General features: G+C 47.1%; 2 protein-coding genes across 7 annotated transcripts in view; both read left to right on the top strand.

The window, feature by feature from the left end:
- ATP7A (ATPase copper transporting alpha) overlaps nucleotides 1-11,169 on the top strand; it is a 32,713-nt gene extending 21,544 nt beyond the window's left edge. For 3 of the 6 annotated variants that reach the window (XM_039731163.1, XM_039731161.1, XM_039731162.1), the window contains exons 20-23: nucleotides 218-421; nucleotides 942-1,059; nucleotides 1,772-1,874; nucleotides 2,212-5,588. In XM_039731163.1, coding sequence (XP_039587097.1) covers nucleotides 218-421; nucleotides 942-1,059; nucleotides 1,772-1,874; nucleotides 2,212-2,488 — 702 coding nt within the window. In that variant the 3' untranslated portion in view covers nucleotides 2,489-5,588. Of the gene's footprint in view, nucleotides 1-217; nucleotides 422-941; nucleotides 1,098-1,771; nucleotides 1,875-2,211; nucleotides 5,589-10,956 lie in introns of those variants that run through there. The other 3 variants (XM_039731165.1, XM_039731164.1, XR_005630085.1) reach the window with 2 other exon arrangements.
- Nucleotides 11,170-11,292: 123 nt separating this feature from the next.
- Nucleotides 11,293-22,445, top strand: PGK1 (phosphoglycerate kinase 1). The gene is made up of 11 exons (XM_039731166.1): nucleotides 11,293-11,457; nucleotides 13,948-13,998; nucleotides 14,858-15,013; nucleotides 15,129-15,273; nucleotides 17,316-17,419; nucleotides 18,122-18,241; nucleotides 18,835-18,949; nucleotides 19,243-19,422; nucleotides 19,963-20,140; nucleotides 20,310-20,408; nucleotides 21,961-22,445. Exons 1-11 carry the CDS (start codon nucleotides 11,393-11,395, stop codon nucleotides 21,999-22,001), a joined length of 1,254 nt encoding a protein of 417 aa, XP_039587100.1. The 5' UTR covers nucleotides 11,293-11,392; the 3' UTR covers nucleotides 22,002-22,445.
- Nucleotides 22,446-25,606: the final 3,161 nt, after the last annotated feature.

The following is a 25,606-nucleotide window of genomic DNA, read 5'->3' as shown; positions in this document are numbered from 1 at the left end:
TGTGAAAGATGGTTGTTTCAAAAAATTTGGAATCAAGACTGCAAGAAGTTTTTGAATGGAAGTTAACATCAGCTCCAAATTCAGAGCTGTTTTTGTATCGTCAGTTGCTCTTTAGCTCATGAGTGATAAAATGGGTTTCACTCTTCCTGGCCACATCATTCCAGGCAGGAGCTTTGACAGCTGCTGGAAAAGCTGTGTCCCCTCTCTCTCTGTTCAGGTTGGCATCACCAAAGTGTTTGCAGAGGTCCTCCCCTCGCACAAAGTGGCCAAAGTGAAGCAGCTCCAGGACGAAGGGAAGCGGGTGGCCATGGTTGGAGATGGGATCAATGATTCCCCAGCCCTGGCCATGGCCAACGTGGGGATTGCCATTGGCACGGGCACGGATGTGGCCATCGAGGCAGCTGATGTGGTTCTCATCAGGGTAAGAAATCAGTTCAAGGGAGCTGGTAGGAGGGGTCAGAAGGCCCAGGATGGTCTGGGTGATGCAGGGGTGCACAGTTTCCATCAGCTGGAGCAGAGATTGTCTTCACTGTGTTCAGTGCAGTGATTATCCCATGAAGGAAACTTCCACATTTTCTGGGTACTGCAAATTTTGGGGTAATTAAAGTTTGAGAGGGACAAAGGAAGACAAAGTGACCTGTCCTTTGGCAAACATTAATTACATTTGGGTAACTCCCCATGGCACCTCCAGGGTGCACAGGCACTTCTTCCTACACATCAGCTGCTCCCTGGCAGGCTGTGGTCAGTGTTTGGAGCTGTCCTGGGAGGGGCTGTGGACATCACTTGGATTGTGATGGATTGGCCTGAGCAGAGCAGCCTCCAGAGGGCTCACTGTGATTAGCCTGTTACATCCAGTGCTCTGTAGTGAGCTGTAACACAGCAGACACCACCTGTGTGCCTTCTGTCTCTCTGAGTGCTCCAATAAACATTTTCACTTGCAGGATGACCTGATGGATGTGGTAGCAAGCATAGATTTGTCCAGGAAAACTGTGAAGAGGATCCGGATCAACTTTGTCTTTGCTCTGATTTATAATCTCATTGGAGTTCCCATAGCTGCAGGTGTGTGAGTGCTGCCTGCACTAATTGGATTGGGCTCAGTGAGTAGGAGATTGCAGTGATTTGCTGTTGAGTGGGAGAGTTTCCACTGTCTTTCTTTCTGGCTGTCTGTAAGGGCAGAGTTCTCTGCCCAGGGACATTGCATTGGGATATCTGTGATGATGCCTTAAGTATTAGCTTTTATATTTTTCAGATTCTCTGCTGTTTTAGTGTGGAGTTCTGAGCTTCATGTTAAGTGTTGGTAAAGGGAGACAAAACAATTCATGCTCTAGCTGGGGACCAAGGACAGCCAATAACAAATTTCAGGCCCCAAAAGCATTAACCATGGTGAATTGAAGAGAGAAAAACAAGCAGGATGGGACTTGATAACCTATGAAGTGAGCTGTACTCCTCCCACACTATTGCTTCTATGGATGTGCTCAGCACATCAAAATAGCTTCAAGATAAAAGGTTTATTGAAAGAGGCTGATCCTGTGAGCAAGCAGTTTTATTGCAGGGTGGGCAGGACGTGCCACCTCTGAGTTTCAGACTGAGGTTCTAGTTGAGATAAACCATAAATCCTTATGTGTTAAATATTGGTAATTTAAACTAAAATCCCATTTATTAACAAATTAAAAAACAACTATAACTGGACAGTCTGTGTGAAATTGTATCTATTAATATATGAATAATGCAGTGTTCCTGCTCTGAACTTACTGCTGATGTAATTTTCTAGGTGTCTTCCTGCCCATTGGTTTGGTTCTGCAGCCCTGGATGGGATCTGCAGCCATGGCTGCCTCCTCAGTCTCTGTTGTGCTTTCTTCTTTGCTCTTAAAGATGTGAGTAGGAACAGTCTTGTGGTTTGTAACTTGGATTTGAAACTCAGGTCTTTTACTTTGAGTGACAGAAAATAACCGTGGGACTGTGAGGGCTTTTGAAGAACAGTTCACAAGTCTGTGTTAAGCAGACAACAGTGTTTAGAAATGTAATTTCTAATGGGAAGAGATATACAAACCAGAAGTGTTCAGCATGGGGAATTCTTTAATGGCCGTTGTGTGTTTGTGAGAAATCTTGTCGGTCAAATTATAAATGCCTCTGACTTGTGCATAATCAGTTCATATTTCAGTGTATTTCAGCTTCAGAGGTATTGATATATTTCGGTTTCTCCTTGCTTAGGTACCAGAAGCCGAGCTCTGAGAAGCTGGAGTTGCGTGCCCGTGGCCAGCTGAGGCACAAGAGCCCGTCAGAGATCAGTGTCCACGTGGGGCTGGGGGAGAGCGGGGCTGGCTCCCCCAAGCTGAGCCTGGTGGATCGAATCATCACCTACAGCAGAGCCTCCATCAACTCCCTGCTCTCAGACAAGCGCTCCGTGAACAGCGTCGTCCTCAGCGAGCCAGACAAGCACTCGCTGCTGGTGGGGGGCTTTGGGGAAGATGATGACACAGCTTTATGAAAGACTTGCTCCTCTCATCCCACTAAGGCAAAACAAAAATATCCTGAAGCAAAAAACACAACCAAAACAGCTGTCGTGAGGTCCGTGCATGTCCTGATCCTTGTGGAGGTCTTCTGGATGCATTTCTTCTGCAGTGTAGAGGTAGTTTTTGCAGTGACTTTCCAGGGTCTCTTGTGGTTTTTAATCTAGACTTACCAAAAATATCAGGTGCAGGGCTGTTGATGCTCACAAACAGGGCTGTGTTCCCATTCCATGGAGCTTGCAATATAGCATTTATTTTGGCAAATTGTCAAAATACAATTAAGGAAACTAAGGAAGCAGAAACTGATTTCCCAGCCTTATACCAGGCTATTTTGTGCATAGTGGAGTTCAGTACTGTGTTAAAAATTGTGAATTTGTATCTGCAAAATCCTGAAGGTTCTGTCCGCAGAGAGATGTGCCTTACTTCAGGACCCTCTCAGTCCCACAGCCTGCCTTCTGCCTGAAATGGGTCCTCTCAAATGCCTTTTCTTGTTGTCAACATCTGGTTCCAGCTTTTCACACTCCAGGCTTCAGATCATCTCCATGGGATCCAGATTCCTGCGTGGCAGCAAACAGGGAGGTTTGGGGCCATGGCCACACTGAGCTCTGCACATCCTGCCCTGAGACTGTCTGCCCTCAGGAAGGTTGTCTGGGTTGGGAGGTTTGCTCATTCCCAGCCTCTCCTAAGCCAAAAACTCCTGCAACACCTGAATGCAGTATCTGTGTGAGGTGGTTTTAGCCAAAGCGTCAGCTTTAGGAAGGAGCAGTGCTCACCACCAGGATCTACTGGCACTACTCCAATGAACCATGGGAGTTTGTCACAGACTGCCTGTGAAGTCTTTACAGTTCAGGCTTTGCTTGTGAAGTGTCTGTATTCTAGGAATGGCCCAGCATTGGTTGATCCAAACCCCCTCTGCTTGTTCTGTGCAGATCCAGGCATCATGAATTCAGACAGTTGTCATTTGTTGCTGAACTGCAATATCAAAATGCAGCTCTTGATCATGGCATCATTCATATCAAAAATATCCTCAGTGAGAAAGAGATGCTCATCAGCAGTAGCTGGTTACCTGTTTGTTACTCACTGACCCTTGCTCTTCCCATCCCCTGCTGAGGCAGTTGTTGGTAGGAATTGTTGGGTTCAATAATGTTGAATTTCATTACAAAGTGCAGTCCATGATGTAAGCGTGTTGCAGTTGTGCTTGTAGAGGAGAAATACTCACTTTGGTGAAGACAAAGAGATTCTCTTCAATGTTCTGCTTTTTAACTCAAAGCCTGACATCAGGGCATAGAATGTGTATGTAAAAAGTCCTGAGTAAACAGCTCTTGCATTTTAACTGAGAATCACCAGAAAAATCCCGTTGAGTGAGAGCAGGAGAGCTGTGCTGGGGGATGTGTTGTTAGGAAATCAGGGTGCCTGTATTGCAGTGTACTGCTGCTTCAAGAAACTAAATAGTTCTGTAGCAGGATTTGGGTTCTTGATATCTCTACATGAATATAGAGTATTTTTATAAATTAGATTACAGCTGTATGTGATATGTGGTGTTGTTACATGCTGAGATCTATCACTGCACAGCCATTCCATGAGGTTTTGTGCTCAGTTTGCAGCAGCAGAGCTGTTCTTACAAAGCAGATTGTTACCCAGAGCTGTTTGATCGTGTGAGGATGGGTTTTAGTGCTTCACAATCATGCCAAGGTCTCAGTTGTCTTGTTTATCCACCCTCCTCCTCTGTGTTCCTGGCATGGTTGTGCAGGTGTAAGGGAGGTATTTACATGTTTCTGTCTGAGCTGTGGGTGCTCTCAGCCACTCCTTCAGATGGGACTTTGAGTGCTGCCTGGGGAGTGGATGGCTTGGAAATGCCACATCACCCTCCCACTGCAGGAGACAGGGAGGTAATTCAGGGTTGAATTCCTGGTGAGTAAATAAAGCAGCATTAAGAACTTGTTCAACAATTTCCAGATATATTTTAGAGCACTTTATCTTCAACCTTTTGTTTTCCAAATGCTGTATAGGTTGAATGTTTACAGCTTTACCTCCAACCTTTCCCCAACACAGGTGTTTTTTCTAGGCTTTATCATTTTCTGTGAAACTCTGTGTTTGATCTAGGTACAGCAAAATAAGGCTCTTTTTCCAAACCAGGACACTTAAAGAGTTGGACACTTAAAGACCAGGACACTTAAAGAGGTGCAGGATGATTATCAGGGAGTAAGGAACAGCAGTGCTGGCTGGGGGGGATGTGGGAGCAGCTTGTGGGGACAGCCAGAGGATCAGGCTCTGGGGAGAGGAAATAACTGAGCCCAAGGCGGGGTGGGGGCAAGGTGGTTGTGATAAACTCAGATTTTTTGAAAGCAGGTTCTCTGTCCAGCACTCCCCAAGGGTGAGGTAATGACTTCTGGGATGTTTATCTTGTGATTAAAATATTACAAAAGGTGCTTTACGTTGAACAACCAAAATCCCTTTCTGTTTGAATGTACAGTACAAGTGGAATCATGTGTGGGAGCTCAGTGTTTTCCCAAATGTAAATGTTTTAATATGTAAATAGGTTGCTTCTGTTGGAGACAGTTTGGATTCAGAAATTTGAACTATCACTTGGAAACACTCAGTTACAAACAATATTGTATTAGTCCTTTGTCTGTTTTACTGTTTTCTGTGTCTAGCTATTTATACACCTGTGCTCTATTTAATAAAAAAGTACATATGCTCCAGGCTTTAAAAACTACTCTTTGAATCTTACCAAACTTACTTTTAAAAGAGTTTAAAACACTTGAAATTTTATACAAAAAAAAAGTGAAGTTGCCAGAACACAATGGAAGCAAGAAAACACTTTTATTTATTAAAAACTATGCTTATTTTTTTGCTTAGAACTTGCAACAAAATGTTTTAAACTGGAGAACTATTGTTATTCAGTTTTAGGGATGAAGAATGGAGAAGTGAATGCTGGTTGGAATGTTAATGTAGGGCTGTTACAGTTCTTTGCATCTCAGAACATGTTGTCTCACGTTTCCTGTTCTTTTAAGACTGTGCCTCCATCATTCTAATGGCAATTATAAGCTCTGTAATAAAAATGTAGCATCCAAAGGCTGGTTTAAAGCATGTTCTTTCATCTCCTTTAAATATTTGTAGCTGTCTCAGCAAAAGGCTAAGGATTGGGCTTTAGGTGTAGTTCCAGCTCTGCTAAACACAACCTTGAGCAAACACTGAGCCTGTAGAGCTTGGGGGCAAGTGGGGCTGGTGAAAGTTGGGAAATTGTGGAATAATCTCCTGTAGGAGCATCCCTGTGTTAGCAAAAGGGGGAAGAGCAGAGGCTGCTGGAGCTCCCACAGTCAGAACCTGTCCCAGCAGAGCCCAGCACTGAGGTTTGAAACCTCTCCACACCCTTTGGGCAGGTGTTTCCAGGGGTCACTCACCCTTGCAGTAAAAAAGGGGTTTCTTGTGTTAGGATTAAATTTCCCCTGTTTTGTGTTGTGCCAATTAACCCTTGTTCTGTCACAGGTTTTACTGAGCAAGTCAGGTTCAAGTTGTATCCAAGTTGTTTCCAAGATGAAGAATTTTGTTTTTCCTTAAGATGCAACCCTGTAATTTCATCCTCTTAGACTGTCTCAGGCCTAGGATGCCCCATCAGGTGTGGAAACCCACAGTTTTAGCACTTGTGGTTTGGAAAATGCAGGTTTGTTGCACAAAAATAGGAACCAAAATATTTGGTTCTGTTTAATTCAGGCCTTGAGTTATTTTGGGTTAAGGCAGTGTGTGAACCTTGTCGTTTCCAATGGAACTGTTTTGTTTTAGCCCTGACTGAATTAAAAATAAATAAATTTTTAAAAACCTCATTAAGTGGCTGGGAGGTCCCACATCCTATGGACTAAGCTGTGATATAAAAATCTCTGCATTTGTCTGGCCAACACCATTTATTGTGATTCAAGAAACACCAACTTTAATAGAGAATCAAAAATTAAGATTCTCCTGGAATTTAATGTCTCTCCTTTCCTGAAACCTGACAAGTTATCAGTGATGTTTCCTAAGTGAAATCATGAGCTGTCCCAAAGTAAATTATGTTATAAGCCCTTGATTGCAATTTTTCTTGAGCTCAGCTTAGTAGAGCCTCACTTCTCTGGGTGGCAGTGAGCACGTGTGAGGGGTTAGCAGAGCTCTCATATTCCATATCACTGTTTTGTGAGGGAAAAATGGGCAAATCATGTCATCACATTGAGGTTCATTCTACACTCTAAAAATCAGTGGAACAAATAGCACCTTTAAGGGCTCTGATAGAAAATGATCCTGTAGATAATGGTACGATTCATGTTAATTTAAAACTGTCTTTGGCACTAAGAGACAGAGCAATGCTGTGCTCCTGCAGCTGCCAAGCCAGGGTTAACATTGGAGCCCCAAACATCACCTTTGCAGGCTTGATGGAATCCATTTTACCAGCTCCTGCATGGATTTTGAACCACTCCCTACATGCTTTCAGTTCAGGGTGGCTACAGCATCTTTTAAGATGCTCTTTCTTTTTTTTTTTGTTCTCCCCTTTTTGAGTAATGTTTTTAGACCACATCTCTGCAGAGCAGTATGACAAGCCCTTAAGGTCAGACTCTGATTCCAAATTCAGCATCTGCCTTGATAGCAGAGCTGTGCTATCAATGCTATCATGTAAGGGGTTTTTTTTCCTTCCAGTTGACTGGACAATTTAAGTAGTAGCTGTGAATTTGTACCATGTCTGCTTGGTCATGAAGGAAAACTGCTGACCAGCTAAGATTGGCTTGTCTGTATCCCATTAAACACATCTGTAAAATAATTTTTTTAAGCAGAGCTGTACAGACACATAAACTTAGGTGCAGGAAAAAGAGACACAGAGGATTCTTCAGTGTTTTTTAATTAACCCTCATCCAATTTCATGCATGGCCAGCCTGAAGCCCTTTGTCCCTGCAGGTGTTGGAAATGATATTTGCAGGCAGTGGCCAGGTGAGGGAGCAGCCAGGAGATGTCTGCCTTTATTCCCTGGGCACTGTGCCTGTTTTTCAGGCAGCTTTTCCCACAGTTCCAGACTGGGTGCTCTTTATGCTTCCTACACGATGCCTGTGCTTGGATATTGACCCTCTCCCACTGCAGGGAGAACAGAGCACTCAGACCTTGTGCTGCAGCCTGTTTTGAAGGGGAGGTTTAACCTGCAGTGGGTGGTTTCAAAGCAGGAAGTTTCTGCAGCCTGGGTCACGAGACACGGATGGAAATGCAGATTATTGGTCTCACAAACACACCCCAGTGCCCCAAAGCCTTTGGTCTGCCTGAACTTGCACAGTCCTGTTCCTGTTGGATAAATGAAGCAGGATCACGCAGGAGAGGGATGTGCAAGGCTAAAGTACAGCTGCTGCTTCATATTCCTAGGAACGACTTCCTAGGATGGCCACAGGTCTGACCCCAGCTCCTTGGGTTTGTCATTACCAGCCCTTTGCCCTCCTGGCTTTGCTGCACTGGTTAATTTAAAAGTGCAGGGGTTGAACTGTTTGCATGGGCTTTTTTTTTATTTAAATATTTGCAGTATATTCTAAATATTTCACAACAGGAGGGAAGGACAGAGAGGTGACTCAAGCATAGAAGTGAGCTTTGAATGTGTGTCTGTATGTTTTCCCTGTGCTTTGTAACTCCTTTTACAGACACCAATTCTCATGCCTGGGCCATTTCCCATCTGTAACTGTGTTCTGCCACCTCAAGTTCCCATGTGACATCCTCCCTATTCCTCTATCTCATGTTCTTCAGACAAAAAAAAAAAGAAAAAGAAAAAAGAAAAAGCAAACAAGGATAAAACCAGACAACACTGAGTGAGCTGCACTTCTGCCAGAACAATAATCTTTATAAATGCACCAAGATTGCTCCAGACTTCTTATCCCATACTCTCCTAACCTATGGCATATAGTGGAATTGGTCCTATTCAGTAGAAGCCTCTTGGTCATTTTTATTTATGGCTTGCTTGGTCCTTTCTTGCTGAGTGTCCTGTCTGCCTAGGGATCCACCAGTGTCCTGCTGTCCCTTTTTTCACAGCTGGCACACAGCTGTCCCAAATCACTGTGAGTGCCCAAGATACTGTGTTCGTGTCACCACACAGTGACATGACTTTGTTACCCCTAGGAGGTGACAGGAGAGCTTTTGGAATGAAAGCCTTGTCCTAATGAATGAACCCATTTCCCAGGGAAGGCAGGGCTGTGCAGATGGTCAGAGCTTTCCTTTCTGAGTCAGCACCGAGGAATTTAACCTTTGCCTTCAGAGAAAGCAGCACGACGTGAAGTAGTAGAGGAAGAAGAAAAGGGATTAATTTCAGACCAGTTAAATAGTTACAGCTCCTGTGGATCCAGAGAAGCCCTCCCTTATCTCCTCACCAGAGTCCCTCTGGGGTTTGTTCACCTGCTCTCACTTGTGCTTCTGGCTTGGCTCAGAAGTGGCTCTGGGCAGCTGCTGCAGGGGATCCAGCTGCTGAGGGGAGGCTGATTCAGGACACTTGAGGGTTTGACTCTCAGGCCTTGGTGAAGGCTGGATTCACACTGACACTTCCAGATGTCCCTGCCCACAGGGGACACTGCCAGCACTGTCCAGGGCTCTGGGTTACAAGGACCACTGCAAGGTTGGGTCTGATTTGCTACGTCACAGGAGGGACCCCTGGGTACCCCCCAGGTTTACTCTGCAGTCAACATGGAGACCATTACTGTGCCTAATTAAATCTGAGCCTTGATTGCAGATTTACTGCAATATGAGATAAACTACAGTGGCACACACTGACAAACTAAAGGGATGGTCCTGGTCTCCTCCATCCTGACTGGTGACCACCTCACAGGAGATTTCAAGTCATGTGTCAGTTTGCTCCCACTTGTGTATTTCAGGGTTTATTGTTGTTGAGACTGACACCTTTAACATGTCTAGGAGGCCCATCCAGGCTTTCCTGAGCTTTCTGACAAGTCTTGCAGCCAGAGACTCCCACCCTTCTGCCTCAGGCTGGGTGTTTCACCCAGTGTGAGCAGTGCATTAGTCTGGCTCTCTAGGTACCTTTGTGGTTCATTTCTTGTCAGTGCATGCTCATTTGAATCAGAGAGTCTTCTAGGTTGGAAAAGACCTCTGACACCACTGGATCTGACCTTTGACCGATCACTGCCTTATCAATGTGACCAGAGCACTGAGTGCCACATCCAGTCCTTCCTTGAACACCTCCAGGGATGGTGACTCTACACCTCCCTGGGCAGCCCATTGCAGTGTTTAACAACCTTTTCTATGAGAAATTCTTCCTGATGTCCAGCCTGAGCCTCCCATGGCACAACTGGAGGCTGTTCCCTCTCCTCCTGTCCCTGCTCCCTGGGAGCAAAGCCTGACACCCCAGCTGTCCCCTCCTGTCAGGAGCTGTGCAGAGCCACAAGGTCCCCACTGACCCCCCTGTACTCCAGGCTGAGCCCCTTCCAGCTCCCTCAGCTGCTCCTCATAGGGCTGACTCCCCAGACCCTTCCCCAGCTCTGCTGCCCTTCTCTTGACTCTCTCAGCACCATTCTGTCAGCAGAGAACTGATTTTGTCACCATCACTTTCTCAGCGGTATCTGTACATTTTTGTGAGCGTGGCAAAAAAAATTAAACCTGTCAGCAACAGAAAGGCCTATCCTATGGGCAAAAGACAAAAGACCATGAGCTCCTTTTTCACCCAGTACAGTGCCACATTGCACTGTGCTATTGTCACCCAATATTGTCACCAATCAGCCCAGGGCGCTGCGTTAGAGGCTGCACATATGTTGGGGCAGGGGATTTTTGGCTGTACCCAGCAACTTGCTACAAAGACACGGAGTGACACAACAGGAATGGCTGTGACCTGACAGAGGGCAGGGTTAGGATTGCCTCCAGCTCTGGGGGCCGCTGCACAGGAAGGACATGGAGCAAGTCCAGAGGAGGCACCAAGATGATCAGAGGGATGGAATACTAAACTTATGAGGAAAGGTTGAGAGAACTGGGATTGTTCAGCCTGGGAAAAAAAAGGTTTTGTGGCCTTCCAGTACCTGAAGGGAACCTACTAGAAAGAAGGAGAAAGACTATTGACAAGGGCCTGGAGTAACAGGACAAGGGGGAATGGATTAAAACTGAGAGTAGGTTGAGATTAGATATTAGGAAGAAAATCTTCCCCGTGAGGGTGGCGAAGCCCTGGCACAGGGTGCCCAAGAGGCTGTGGCTGCCCCTGGATCCCTGGCAGTGCCCAGGGCCAGGCTGGATGGGGCTGGGAGCAGCCTGGGATGGTGGAAGGTGTCCCTGCACGGCAGGGGGAGGAATGAAATTCTATTTAACGTCCCTCCCAACCCAAGCCACTCCGTGATTCTACTAAACCATGCTGCTGCAAGGTGCATCCCTTCAAACAGTTGTTTTGTCCCCACTTTTCTTGAGAAGTATTTATATAGGTCACTTAAAAATATCCTGGGTTTTGTCTCGTCCTTTACAGTCGACGCGTGGCCTGCCCCAGGCCAATGGCTCAGCCGTGAAGTGCCTGCCCTTCATCTGAAGGATTCCCAGCTGCCGACACACGTTTAGACACCATTTATGGGTGAATTTCCCTCAGATAAGGCGCGGAACCGCTAATTTGGTGCTCGGGGACAGGACCCCGCACTCCCCCGGCGCCCTCAGGGAGCGGCGGCTGCGTGTGGGACGTGACCGGGGCCGGCGCCGCAGCCCCGCCCCTGAGAGGCGGGATGTCCGCTGACAGACAGGAGGCTTCACCAATAGAAATGCAGAGAGGACAGCACGGACCAATCGCTGGCGTGAGGGGCGGGGCCAGACGCGCTGGGTGGTGGCGGCGCGGGCGGCGCTGCGGCAGAACGCGGAGGCGGCGAAGCGGAGTGGGTTGAGCAGGAGCGGAGTGGTTGCAAGCGGTAGCAAACATGTCTCTCTCCAACAAACTCACCCTGGACAAGGTGGACGTGAAGGGAAAGCGCGTCGTCATGAGGTGAGGCGTCACGGGGGGAACGTGCGTCGCCTGAGGGCCGCCCTGCTCCATGCTAGGGCCGGGCCGGTGCCCCCCGTAGCAGCGCCTTGCCCGAGCCTGGACGTGTCGATTTGTGCGGTTTTAGTTCCATTTTTTTTCGCTCACCGGGTGTTGGAGAGGCCCGTGTGTCACCGCGGAGCCCGGCTGCGCTGCGGGGCCGTGGCGGCGGGCAGGGTGTAAATCCCGGCCCGGCTCCGCCGCCCGGGATCGCCCCGCTCGCACGTGTGTCTGCCGCAGGAGGCTGGAGGGAAATCCCGCCAGCCTGCCGTGCTTCTGTTCCAGAGAGCTACCCCAAAAGATGCTTATTTCCCAGTTATTTCTTTTTTCCTTAATGCAAATTCTAAAATCATTGCAATAAGAAAGTGAAGTTGTGGCTCTGCTCAGCTGTCCGAATACCAGTAATAATTAATTTCTTAGCAGGACTCGAATCACAGAATCACAGAATGGCCTGGGTAGGGAGGGACCCTAAAGCCCATCTCTTTCCATCCCCATGCCAAGGGCACGAACACCTTTTGCCAGACCGGGCTGCTCCAAACCTCTTCTGGCCTGGCCTTGGGCACTTCCAGGGGTGGGGCAGCACCGCAGGTTTTCAGCACATCCTGGTCTGAAACCCTAAAATAGGCTTTCATTGCTTATTTATAAAGCATCAGTGCCCGAAAGCCTCATGTTAAAATTGTTGCCAACTCCTGGGAGATAAGGGCACGAAGGTACGTCGTGATATGTCCTGCTCGAAATACTTTAATGATGGGGTGGTTTGTTCAAGGTCACTATAGCGTGGTTACCGTGTGTGTGTTATCTGCTCTGTGAGTAGGCAGGGATAGCAAAAGTATAGCTCCTCTTACTCGCAGTCTGACAGATAACTTGCTCATTTTACCCCTTGTCTCTTCAACCTTGTTTTGAACTAGTTCCCTAATTTGATTAGCAGAAACCAGCCCGTGTAGCAAGTACTGAAGAAGCTTGCTCGGGATTTCCGTGCACTTTCTAAGTCTGGTACAACAAAAGATCTCTCTGTAGAAGTCTGTACCTGAGTATTTTTTTTGGCCATCTGACTGTTTTTTTCCATTTCTGAGTCATGTTACAGAGAGCAGCCGTGCATTGGCAGGAGATGGGCTGGGTTTGCCCGCTCAAAATCTCCGTTAATTAATTAATTTTGCTGTTCTGTGAGGGGCTATCCAAGCACAGCAGGTGAGCTGCCAGGCTCCGTGTCTCCTGCCTGCATCTCACCCCTCTGAAACGAGTCAGCACGTGCTCGCAGTAGTACTAAAATCGATACCTCTCCTTCTTCTCCTCATGTTCATCTAATTTTGGCGTGCTCACATCCTGCTGAGCTCCGGGTCCTAGTGCCGAAGCTTCAGGAAAAGTTGAGAATGGGGAGGAGAGAGGGCTCGGGGGAGCTCAGATTTCAATGGTCTGCAGGGGGAAGAAGGCTGAGCTGGACCTTTCTTTGTAGTTTTGATGGCTCTGTAAAGCAAACTATCCCTTTATTCCCTCCTTTCAGGATAATGGTGCTTTTCTTTGCCCCTTCTAGAACTCGACCACTGTGCTGTGGGGCTGGCAGTTCAATTTCTTTCTGCTCAGCTACTCCTGTTTTGCTGGCAGCTTTTGTCTTTTTTTTCTTCTTTTGTCTTCTCTTCCCATTTGTTTCACGTGCTGAGTGGGCTGCAGGGGGATTCATTCAGCAGCTTGCTGAACTGGGATGTTTTTAATGTACAGAAGGATGAGAGATGCACACTCTGCTCTCAGCCATGGGTGTTCCCTCTGTAGCTCAATGAGCAATTTCTGCCTCCTGGTTACGCAACGCAGCTTCCTGCACATGGGCACAAGGGATGCCAGGAAGGGCTGTGAAACTCCTCCCTGCCAGCCCTCCGGCTGGCACGGTCAGGGAGTTAGTTACCTCAAGATCCAAGTCAGGTCTTCCAGGGAGAATGTGATAAGCCACAGCAGGAAGATTAGAGCTGCAGAGGACAGAAATTAAAGCTTCCTTGAAATGCCTGCTGGCCACAGTAGTCCAGCCAAGTGTTTCTGAAACCTCATTTGAGGACACAAGGTCACTAGCTGTTGTTCATTTCCTTTCCTTTGGATGTTCCTCGTTGGGGATCCAAAATAATATTATTTAAACATGAAAAGTTCTGTCTGGGTTTATTTCCTGCTCAGCATTACTGCTGCTCTGGTCCTGAGCATTAGATAGCCCAGCTTTCCTGAGTTATTCTAGCACTGGTTGTTCTCCATTTGTGATGCTATCACAAGCAGAAATGGCTCATGATACATTGATTTCAGACCAGAATTTGTCAACAGCGCAGAGGTGAACATCTCACTCTAATTGTAACACTGCTTTTCTAGCCAGCACCTTTACTGGCAGGTTCTCTCACTCATTTGTTGAATATTTAAAATTAAATAAGTAATAAAATTAATTTGTTGAATATTTAATTTTGCTTCTGATTTTTTTTTTAGGGTTGACTTCAATGTTCCCATGAAGGATCACAAAATAACCAACAATCAGAGGTGAGCTGTAATTTCCATCCCAAATGGAGGCCCCAAAGTCGGTGTCTCTGACTTCACCCCAGTACCTGGAACATTACCATTATTAAGCTGTCACTGCTCATACCAGAATATTAAAGGTCTCAGAGAAAGTCCAACAATTTTTAATTAAAAATTGCAGTTGTTAGCAAATTACCCTTAAATACAAGGCTGATACTCACTGTGGCTGCTGTGGAAAGCATATGGAAAAAAATCTGTTATTTTAGAGATCCTACACTTCCTAAGCTGGCTGTGACCATCTCACAGCCACATCCCTTAGGCTGTGTGTGAAAGTTGTTTCTCTTCCTATGCAGAAGTCTCTGTGCCTCCTGCTTACCCTGGGTCTGGGGTAACTTCTTGTCTTTGTTAGAACATTTGTTGCAGTGCAGCACACAAACCCCTGGAGTTTAGAAACAGTGATGCCAGATGTCTTGCCCTGCTGCTCTGCCACTTGCAGGAGGTGCCAGCTTTGCTCACCACAATGTTCTCACTGCTCATCATTTCTCTACTGGTGCAGGATCCCACAGTAACCCAGGGGGTCTGGTATTGTTCAGGTGTGTCCTGACATTTCTTAGCTAAGCAATCAGCAGAATTTAGATTACAAAATGCATTTTTAATTCCATGTCCTACATTGCTAGGAAGATAACAGTGAAATGTATGAAAACAGGCTGGGATGGAGATTTTTGTTGGTGCTTAAGAAATTGTTCTGTCCAGCTTTTGTGCTCTGTTTCTTTTGTCATTTTTAAGGGACAGCTCCCAGGGCTCATGTGTAAGTGGTGCTAATCTGCTTGCCTGGTAAACTCTAATGGAGTCCTTATTAATTAGTTCTTCCGTGCTGTTACAGAATCAAGGCAGCTGTTCCTACCATCAAGCACTGCTTGGACCATGGGGCCAAGTCCGTGGTCCTCATGAGTCACCTGGGTCGCCCCGACGGTGTCCCCATGCCTGACAAGTTCTCCCTGGCCCCAGTAGCTGTGGAGCTGAAGGCACTCCTGGGCAGGTAAAGGGGAAGAGCAGCCTGCTGTGCACCAGGCCCTCCCTGCCAGGGGACCTGGGTGTTTTTCTTTCCACCAGGAAGCACTGGTGCGGTTACAGTGTGTGTCTTGTGTTTGCAGGGAGGTTTTGTTCCTGAAGGATTGTGTTGGTGCTGAGGTGGAGAAGGCCTGTGCCAATCCTGCTGCTGGCTCAGTCATCCTGCTGGAGAACCTCCGATTCCACGTTGAGGAGGAAGGCAAAGGCAAGGATGCTTCAGGGAACAAGGTGAAGCTTCAAGTCCGGCTTTCATGTGTGCCTGCTCTGGTCTTGTCTGCTCTTTGCTGCAGATTGACAAGGAGCCAGCAGCCTCTCTATCTAACACTGATTGTGAACCTGCTCTGAACAGGATGTCAGAGATCTTTGGTTCAGTGTCTCCCACCGTTGTGCAGAAGCTTTGAGTGGAATGCAGTGAATTTCCAAGATGAAACAGCTCAAGTGAAAGGCTGTAGATGACTCTGTCAAAAAAGGAGAAAGAATCAAAATAGAGCTGTGCAAGAAACTGCTGCTTGTTAGGCTTCAGTATTGGATGTCTAAAATGAAAACCATTTTGGAGACAGTTCGTTGCCACCAGGCCCATAAGAATGATGCTGCTTTTTTGGGTTGTATGGCTAATGTTTCTGCAGCACAGGGGTTATCAAACCCTCCTCTAAGCCTGAGCAGTTCTCTAGAACCAGGCTGCCTTGCACCTCTGACATTTTGCTGAAGGTCAGCAGAGTGCTTGCTCCAGACAGCTGCTTTTCTTAGCGATGGTGACCCTGCTGGCTTACAGAGACATTGGCTCTGTTCACATCCAGTCCTTGGAGGGAATGCTGACACGGAGTGCTGCCCTTTATGGGCTGACACAGGACTCCTGCAGCACAGAGTTGGTGAGCCTGTGCAGATGGCAGGGGAAAATTGAGCAAATCTGGAATTACTCACTGCTAGAACTGTGTGCTACAGCAGGTACAGTGGCAGGGAGAAGAGTGGGGCAAGAATTTCATTTTCTTTGGGAGATAATTCCTTGGTTTTGTGTGTTTTTGTAATTCCCAGGTGATTTAGCTGGGTGTGTGCATATGGAAGCCACTGCACTGAGAATAACAGGGCAGGTGCCAGTGTCAGAGCTGCCTCCTGTAACAGAGGTGAAAGTCAGTACTATGGAAACAGTGATGCAATTCAGGATTGCAGGTTGCTGACTGGTGTTTAATTGTGTTTTTCCAAAGTAGATGCAGTGATAGTGGTTCCTTCTGTCAGAGCCTCTTGTGTTCTGCTCACAGATGGTGCTGGTTCTAACTGCAGCACTTAGTCTCTGTGCAGCCAGGCAGTTTGCTGAGCAAAGGAGCAGTTGGCAGCGTTGTTGTAAAATCTCTGTGGTCCCTTGCACTTGTCTCCTGCTCAAACTCAGCTAAAAAGGGCTCCCAAAGCTCTGCTGCCATCTCTTGGAGTGCCTTCCTGCCATTGTCCCTGTGGTGTCACATCTGGGTGCTGGCAGAGGCCTCCGTGGGGTGCTGAGCTGACCGAGCAGGAGAGCCTTGGAGAGGGGCTGGCCTGGCTCCAGTCTGGGCTGTTCCTCTGCAGCAAGTGGCTGCCAGCCACCTCTGAGCAGGCACCTGCTGCCCTGCTGGGCTCTGCTGTCACTCCATGCTGGGCAGGAGAGCTGAACTGCATAAGCCAGCCTGTGAGGATGTAATAGGATGTTTAGAGGAGTCTTTTAACAGAAATATACCTGTTCTTACCCTCTGCATACTACACTTATCTGCATTGCCAGCACTGGCTGCTTTCACTGTGGCCTGTTGTAGTGTGCAGGCCTTTTATCAGACTGTCCATTGATTAATCCTCAATGCAGTTGCTAAATCAATCCTTCAGTAGCTCAACCTTTTACTTGTGTCTCTTGGAGATTGTGCTTGCTTGGTTCAGTGAGTGAGCATGAATTTGTTCAGCCTGATCTCAGCATTGCCTTGTCTCTCCACACCTTCCTGTGCTCCCTGCGTTCAGCACACAACACTGGAAGTCTGTTGGAGAGAGACTGAAAGGTTTGTGGTGCTGCAGTTCAGAAGTGTGAACAGTCTTCAGCAATAGCAGTCATGGGGAGTTTAAAGTGGAATTTAAACTATTTAAGCTTTTTTTGTTGCTCCTGCTGGACTGGGAAGAAGCAAATGAAGACTGTGACCCACTGGATGAATGGATGGGTTCCTCAAACTGACCTTTGTGTTGGGCTTGAGTCAAACAGCTGACTTTGAGCTCAGAGTCAAAGTCTCGGGGTAAAAACTTGTCCTTCTTTCTCTTTTTAGATCAAGGCTGAGCCTGCAAAAGTGGAGGCGTTCAGAGCCTCTCTTTCCAAACTGGGAGATGTCTATGTCAATGATGCTTTTGGCACTGCACACCGAGCTCACAGGTGGGTACCCACTTCCCTTCCACAGGCAGAGCTGCAGAACAGCATCTGCTGTGGAAACACATCAAATACTGCCCCCAAGGAGTTTTAATTTCCTTTTGGGCTTATCCCACTATTGTTGTGCTGTGTTTGTTCCTCAGTAGTGGATTTACTGGAGATAGTTGTCATCAGTGTATGCTCTTTCAGGTTTGTCTCTTGAAAAGAGATCTTAAGACTTTCATTGACTTTTTTTAGACTTCAAAGATGTAACAATTACTTGCTTAGGGCTTGTATAAATAGTCCTGCAATCACAACAGCCCTCTTTTCCAAAAGATTCATCGCTCCAGAGTGATAATTTTCATCACTCTGTTTGGATATGTGTACTTGCAGACTGCAGTGGTCCTCTTGGAAGAAGAAATCCCTGCTCTTGGCTATTCTTCTTGTCCTCTGGTGTCTTGGATCACTGGTTGAGATGATAAATTTATTGCAAATCAGTATTTCCATGCAAAACCAATGTCAGAAATGAAGCATGCACAGCTGTCTTATCAAACTAGGAAAACAAAGCCCCTGTGTGTGTCTTCATGCGGGTGGTAGTTGTTCTCACTGCTGCAGCTGACTAAAGGGTTGCCTTTGTAATGCTGTGAGACATGGATGTGTTTCTACACTCCCATGTCTCACAGGAAAAGGAAATTTTTCCTTTCCTCACTTTTTACTTTAATTCTGCAGCTCCATGGTGGGTGTCAATCTGCCTCAGAAGGCTGCTGGCTTCCTGATGAAGAAAGAACTGGATTATTTTGCCAAGGCCCTAGAGAGTCCAGAGAGACCCTTCTTGGCAATTCTTGGAGGGTAAGACTCAAGAACATTGTGACTGTGTTTCTTTAACTGCCCTAACAAATGGCATGTTGTTTAAGCAAGTGCTTTCCTTTCAAGTGTACCTGCAGTTCAGGTTTGTAGCTGACTCCTGAGATGTGGATTAGAGAGGAGCTGACTGACACATCTGCTCCTGTGATGATACAATCTGCCTGTTCGTTGTCATTCCCCAAATCGAGACCATCCCCAGCAGTTTTTTGCCCAGATGAGCCAGGGGAGCAGTTGGAGCCATGTGATGGCCCAGACATTGTCAGTGACCTTTCCCCCCCAGTTCAGGGTACAGGAGTGCTCAGGCTCAGCACTCTGTAAATTGACACGACCTCTCGTTATGCAACAGAGAAATCAGGCTCTAAAGGGCCAAATCAGGTTTATATTTAAATAGAAAAGAAGAAATGGAGGGCTGAATAATGCTTTAGTAAGTTGAATTGTAATGCTGGCCTGATAACTTGCAAAATTCTCTTTTTGCCCATTCCCAGCAATTTTTTTGTTGGATCATTCTCTAGAACAGCCATGACGTACCAAAGTCACAATATTCATTATTCATTCTTTTTCCTTTTCTCTCTTACCAGAGCCAAAGTTCAGGATAAGATCCAGCTGATCAATAACATGCTGGATAAGGTCAATGAGATGATCATTGGTGGTGGAATGGCATTCACCTTCCTCAAAGTGCTCAACAACATGGAGGTACGAGGAGAACAATTCTGTGTCTGCTCCTGGTGGAGAATGTGGTCTGAATGCCCCTTACATGTTCTGGGATTGAGCACTGCCTCTCTTGGCTCTCTGCAAGAGTAGGGAGCACTGGGAAATTACTTGACAGTCCCTTTGCAAAGCTCAGATTGCTGCTGTGTCTCTCCATGTGCTTTAAGAAAGCAATCTTTCCAGAGTTGCTGTCTGAGTAGTTTTGGTGCTGATGTTCTCTTCTGTCATGACCAGAGCTAAACAAACACCTCTCTTACTTTCCCAAATGTTTCCTTTAGATTGGCAACTCTCTGTTTGATGAAGAGGGATCAAAAATTGTCAAGGACCTGATGGCCAAGGCAGAGAAGAACGGCGTGAAGATCACTCTGCCTGTTGACTTCATCACTGCTGACAAATTTGATGAGAATGCACAGACTGGGGAGGCCACAGTGGCTTCAGGCATTCCTGCTGGCTGGATGGTAGGTGTGAATGGGAAAGGGACTGACAGGAGGAGAGGAGTAGGGTGGGTAGGACACCTCTTAAAGGAGTAGAAAGGGTTACTGTGAGCCTTGGCAAATGTTTCCCAGGGCAGTCAAGCTGTGTAGAGTTTGTTGGTTTAATGAAGTTGAAGCCCTGTTGTTTGTTCTGAATTTTTAAGTCTAAAGTAGCTTCTGTGAGATTTGGATTAAAACAGCAAAATTCCTCTCCCAACATGCAGATCTGAATGCAGTAGAAATCCCCTTTATGTGACTAGATTTTAAATAGGGTTGGCAAAGTTTTCTAACTAAGGCTTCAAGAATCTGACATTGATTTAAAATTGACTTACTGGAAGATTAAGAAGTGTTAGGAAGATAAATACCCCCCCAGACTCCACCCTCCTGCAGCAGCAAATCTGCAAATCTGTGTGTGAATAGAGAGAAATTCTTGTTTCCTGTCTGGGGTGAGGGGGAAGCTTCTGGCTGGGCATGGGTGATTTGAGCTGGGGGTCAGCAGTGAGTGACTTTTGTTACTTCCCTTAGGGCCTGGACTGTGGCCCTGAGAGTGTGAAGAAGTTTGTTGAAGTTGTGGGAAGGGCCAAGCAAATCGTGTGGAATGGTCCAGTGGGAGTCTTTGAGTGGGACAAGTTTTCCAAAGGAACCAAAGCCCTGATGGACAAAGTGGTAGAAGTAACTGGAAAAGGCTGCATCACCATTATTGGTAAGTAGTTGTGTTCTTCTATTTCTGAATGCATGGAGGAAACTTGTGATGGTCAGCACTGTGATAAAAATACTGGTCAAATTATTTTTCCTCTGTCCTTCAGCTTGGGCCTTCAGTTGGACAAAATCTGAATTTCTTGTGTGTCTCATGGATTCTGTTTGTGCTACAGGTGGTGGAGATACAGCTACTTGCTGTGCTAAGTGGAACACTGAGGATAAAGTCAGCCATGTCAGCACAGGAGGTGGTGCCAGCCTGGAGCTGCTAGAGGGTAAATCCTCTTTTATCTCCTTTTGTTTGAGTAAATGTGGAGTTCTGGGTGCTTTACCATTATCATTTATCAATAAAGCACAACAACAGAGGAATGTTTTTTCTGTGCCACCATGTGGAGTTAGTTAGATACAGCTTTGCAGCTACAAGCTCCTGTTCTCCTGTTCTGTAGCCTTCACAGAGGAAGAGAGGAAGGAAAACTGAATATTCCTGCAAACAGCACAATGTGCTTCTCCCAGAAAGCAAAAATACTGGGATAGAAAACAAGAGTGGGCTGGATTTGGTCACTGATTCTTCAAGACATGCCAGCCATCCTGTTGAAAATGCTCAGTTTCTGATAGGGAAGCCTCATCAGAACAGTCTGGAATTCTTGCCAGGAGTCTCCTCTTCCTGTTTGGAACTCCCTTGGTTTTGGGGGGCCCTCTAGTGCTCACCAACAAACCTGCACGAGGGTACTTGGAATTCAGAATGGTGAGGATTGAAGGGATTCTTGTAACCAGTTCCATTGTTCTCTAAACGACTTTTCATTTCCTCTGGTAATTTGCCATTTCCCAGTGTGTGTAAATTATCCAATGCTGTCAGCTCCTCTGGAGAGGAGAAACTTCAATAAACTGCCTTGCAGCTGCTGTTTGCAGGAGTGAGATGGGAGACAGAGCTTTTGTTTCTGTTGCCTAGGGAGTGATGGGGAAGGGAAAGAATGCAGATGGCTCGAAGGAAACGCTGTGTATTCAAAAGCACAAACTTGGCTAAGTTTTGGCCCAAAATATGGGTTTGTGTGTGTGATCTTTTAAATGTAACGGAAGTCTGGCTAATTAGAAAAGCTTCTGAAGATGAAGAAAGGGGGAAAAATCCCTGAAAACTCAGCAAACTAGTGAGTTGTGAACAGAGTTACAATTCAGTCCTGCTGCACAGCTTGAGCATTAGAAGGTTGTTTTTCTGAGGAAAGGCAAAACCATAGTGGTGTCTGTTCATTGTTAAAGTAGGGCAAAAAGGTAAAAATGCTTTAGAAAACATTGCACTGTATTAATCTAGGCCCTTGTCCTCCAAGATGAGAATATTCTTTGATTCCATCAGTTGGAAGGAGATATGTAAATGTCTCAACCTGAGTATTTTAGTTATTTAAAGAGCTGAGACTCATAGGAGGCTTTTTCTCTTAATTAATTCTTAAAATTTCCACCACACTCCCCATGCTACTAAGAATTTAAGAAAGTATGCAGCAACTCCCTAAATCAATTAAAAATCTGTTTGCCATCAAACTTAATGGAAAAGGATATTTGGTGTTTGGATCTGGCCCTAGCAGAGACTCAGAGAGAAATGTGCCCTTACTGTTAATTGAGGGTTGATGGCTGGGCTGTGTTAGGAGTCTCTGCTGACATCTGAGTGCTCTGGGTGGATTCACTGTGTGGAGCAGGTCCATGGTAACCTGGAGCCAAACTCTTCCATTTCCAACCTATAATTCCTGATTCACTTTTTACAATTACCTCTCTTTGTTGCAAAGCTGTTTGAGCACAGAGAGGTCCTTAACCCTGCTGCTGTGTTTTATCTGCCCCCAGGTAAGGTTCTTCCTGGCGTGGATGCCTTGAGCAACGTGTAGAGAGCAGAGCCCCACGCCCTGGTCCCGTGCACAGCCCCTGAGATGCAGCACTTCAGCGCTTCCATGTTCCAGCTCTGCCAGAGGCAGATCCCAGAGTGTAAACCGGAACGGGACCTCGGAGCAGGAGACAGCAGAGATTTCCTGACTGCAGTTTACATGATGTGGGTTTGTCCACTGTTACCCCACTTGAATTAACGTAGTGAGTTGAAGCTGTTGTTGTGAATTTAGAGTGTATATATTTATATTTTGCCTTTTCGAAGAGATTAATCCCTGTTAGATGTATATCTCAGAAAGGAGTGCACTGTCCAGCTTAAAGGCATTTTCATCACTTGATGTCCTAAAGGCATTTTCATCACTTAACACGGTTCAGAAAACAGAGGGGACTCCAGTTTTTTGGAGGTTGATTGTAATAGCTGCTGAATAAACATATTTCAAGTGCTCCCAGTTGTATGTTGTCCTTATTTCAGATTTTTAGAATGGTCTGCATTAAAATACCTTCTAGCATCTGGAATCTGAGCTATTTTTCCTATTTGCTTTAATTATAATATTTCTGAATCTCCTTTTGTGTTTGTCCAGTGGTTCTATAAGCACCCAGTCATCATCAAAATGAACTTGGTTGGTAAGGAAGTAAATTGTCACAGATGTGCTGTTATGTCAAAAGTTTAATGCCCCTTATAATAAAGCAAGATGAAATTTTGAATGTGCAAGTCAAGTAAGAAAAATGCAAGTTCAGCTGCTTGTCATCTAGAGAATTTGCCTCATAGTGGGCAACTAATATATTTCATGTCAATACAGGGAGAATATTGGAGACTGAGGTAAAAATGATGTCCCTGGCAAGTAGAATTGCAATGTGCCTCTGTTCCAATTTTGGTCCTAAAAGCACTGAAAGTAGCACAGTAAAACTGCACAGTTGGACACTGAGGTTTGAGTGTGGCTTCAGTACGTGGCAGAATTGCAGGTACTGTCAGTGAAGGCCCAGCAAGGTGGTTCCAGTGCCTGGAGCTGGATTTCCACGTGCCCTGCCCTGTGCTGGCTCCTGTGCTCACTGCAGGGCCCAAATGTGGGCACAAAACCCAACCTGGGACATCTCCAGCCTCAGCCTGGCCTCGGCTTTGGGGGTGGTTCCAGTGCCTGGAGCTGGATTTCCACGTGCCCTGCCCTGTGCTGGCTCCTGTGCTCACTGCAGGGCCCAAATGTGGGCACAAAACCCAACTCAGCCTGGCCTTGGCTTTGGCTTATGGGAGCAGGCACAGCTCTGCTCCGAGGAGAGGCACTGCTCCAGCTGCACTGCTGGATCTTCTGCTGGAGCCAGGAAAAGTGAGAGGTGTGGGGCAGCCAGGGGCTGATTCCCAGTGAAATCCCAGCAGTGGTGCTCCCAGCAGGTCCTGCACAGCACAAAGCATTAATGATGAACCTGGAGGGAATGTCTGAGGTAAGCAACAGGTCACAACACAGATTCTGCTTTTCAGTTAATTTCTATACATGAAATATTACAAAACAAAATGAAAATGTGTTAGAACAGAGACACTGCCAAATTTTACCTGGCCATAAGGGGGTGTGAATTAAAACCCCATAATGCTGAAGTGTGGTAAAACTGCTATGAAATAGATAGCTGTTAAAGTTTAAAGCTAAAAGTGACTATTGCAAAGAAAGTAGAATACTGCAAATTACTGCAGCACTGTGGTCTCCTTCTTGTCTTCCTCCCCTCCTTTGTAATTCTCCCAAGCATTGTGTGATGGCACATGAATGATGCACATTTTTGCTGTGCTGTGCTCATGTTTTCCAGGCAGGGGTGCAGACCTCCGACAGCTGCAGGAACGAGGCAAAGAAAGGAGGGGGCTTGTCAGCCACAAAAAGACCGTGGATTTTGGAAATCCAGTACTACAAAAACAAACATTCCACCATGTCTTGTAACAGATCCTCGTTGTCTGGCTCTGGCAAACAAGGCCTCGTGACAGCACAGCCCATTTTTGTGTCACTCTTGTGCCCCTGTGCTGCTGGACTCCCATGGAGCAATAACAGACTTTCCCCCAGCCCTCCTTTCTGGGTGTTTACAGTGGAAGGCTGGTGTGTGGCCACTGCCTCTGTTGGCTTTTTCCTCTCTCCATCAAAAGCAACAAAACAAAGCTATCTGTAATTAAATACAGCAAGCAGTAATAGTGCTCTGTACACACAGATGTCTCTGCTTAAAACCATTTTTTCACCTGATTTTGGATGCTTCCTACTCACATCTCTCAAATATCCTTTTGTTTCCACATGGCTTGTTTTGTGTACTGTTCTGTGTTTAACACAGGAACCATGGCACAGCAGGGCCAGAGAGATATTCAGCTTTAAATAAAAACAAATTGTAAATAAAAATGGATGAAGCACGTAAACATGAGACCATATGAGCTGAACACTCGATGGCCAGCAGCTGAGTTTCCAGGGCCTTTCTTTAAGTTTTGCCTGCTACTACTTCTTTGCCAGGTTGGCTTTTACATTTTATTGTTTTTGTTTAGAGTTTCTGGGGCAAGGACTGGTTCCTGTTGGAAACATTGTGGAAGAAAGATTAGAAAAAAAGCTGTTGCAGAAAGCTCAGGATGTGATGGAGGTAACAGATACAGCAGGTTTAGGGGGCTGATACTGAAAGCCAGGTGAAATAAAAAGAACTTAAACCCTTTGGCTACATCTACCCCGTGGAACATTCCAGGCTAGGGCAGAGGGGCTGGAAAGTGCCTGGAGGGAAAGGCCCTGGGGGTGCTGCTCAGCAGCAGCTCAGCAGGAGCCAGGTGTGCCCAGGTGGGCAAGAGGCCACTGGCGCCTGGCCTGTCCCAGCCATGGGGTGGCCAGCAGCACCAGGACAGTGACTGTCCCCTGATGGGCCCTGCTGAGGCCACTCCTCAAGTGGTGTGTTCACTTCTGGTTCTTTCACTTCAGAAAGGACATGGAGGGGCTGGAGCGTGTCCAGAGAAGGGAACGGAGCTGGGAAGGGGCTGGAGCCCCAGGAGAGGCTGAGGGAGCTGGGAAGGGGCTCGGCCTGGAGAAAAGGAAGCTTGGGGGGCCCTTGTGGCTCTGCACAGCTCCTGACAGGAGGGGACAGCCGGGCTCTGCTCCCAAACAACCAGGGGAGGTTCAGGTTGGGTATCAGGAAGAATTTCATCACGGAAAAGGCTGTTAAACATTGGAAGGCGCTGCCCAGGGAGGTGGTGGACTCCCATGCCTGGAGGTGTCCAGGGAACGACTGGACGCCACGTCCCACAGGCAGCGCTCTGGGCGGGCTGACAAGGTGGGGATCACTCACAGCCTGGGCTCGCTGCTCCCAGGGTCTTTCCTGGGGCCGAGATTCCCCTCGGCCGAGGCGCGCTGCCCGCAGGCGCCCGGCGCTCCCCCGCCCCTGCCGAACTACAGCTCCCGGCCGGCACCGCTCGCCGGCCCGCCGGGGGATGCCGGGCGCCGTAGTTACAGCCGCCTGCTGAAAGTTCCCCTCGGCATCGGCGGGGGGCCCTTGCCGGAGCTCCCCGGCGTGGCCCAGCGCCGTGCCGGCCGGGCAGCCCGCGGGGAGCGGCCCGGGATGGATGTGCGGGCGGCCGCGGGGGCCGGCGCCCGCGGGGGAAGGGCGCTGAGAT

The sequence above is a fragment of the Passer montanus genome, unplaced genomic scaffold, assembly GCF_014805655.1.
Source record: "Passer montanus isolate IOZ18808 unplaced genomic scaffold, ASM1480565v1 scaffold76, whole genome shotgun sequence".
Classification (NCBI taxonomy): domain Eukaryota; kingdom Metazoa; phylum Chordata; class Aves; order Passeriformes; family Passeridae; genus Passer; species Passer montanus.
This window is presented reverse-complemented; position numbering and strand designations above follow the sequence as displayed.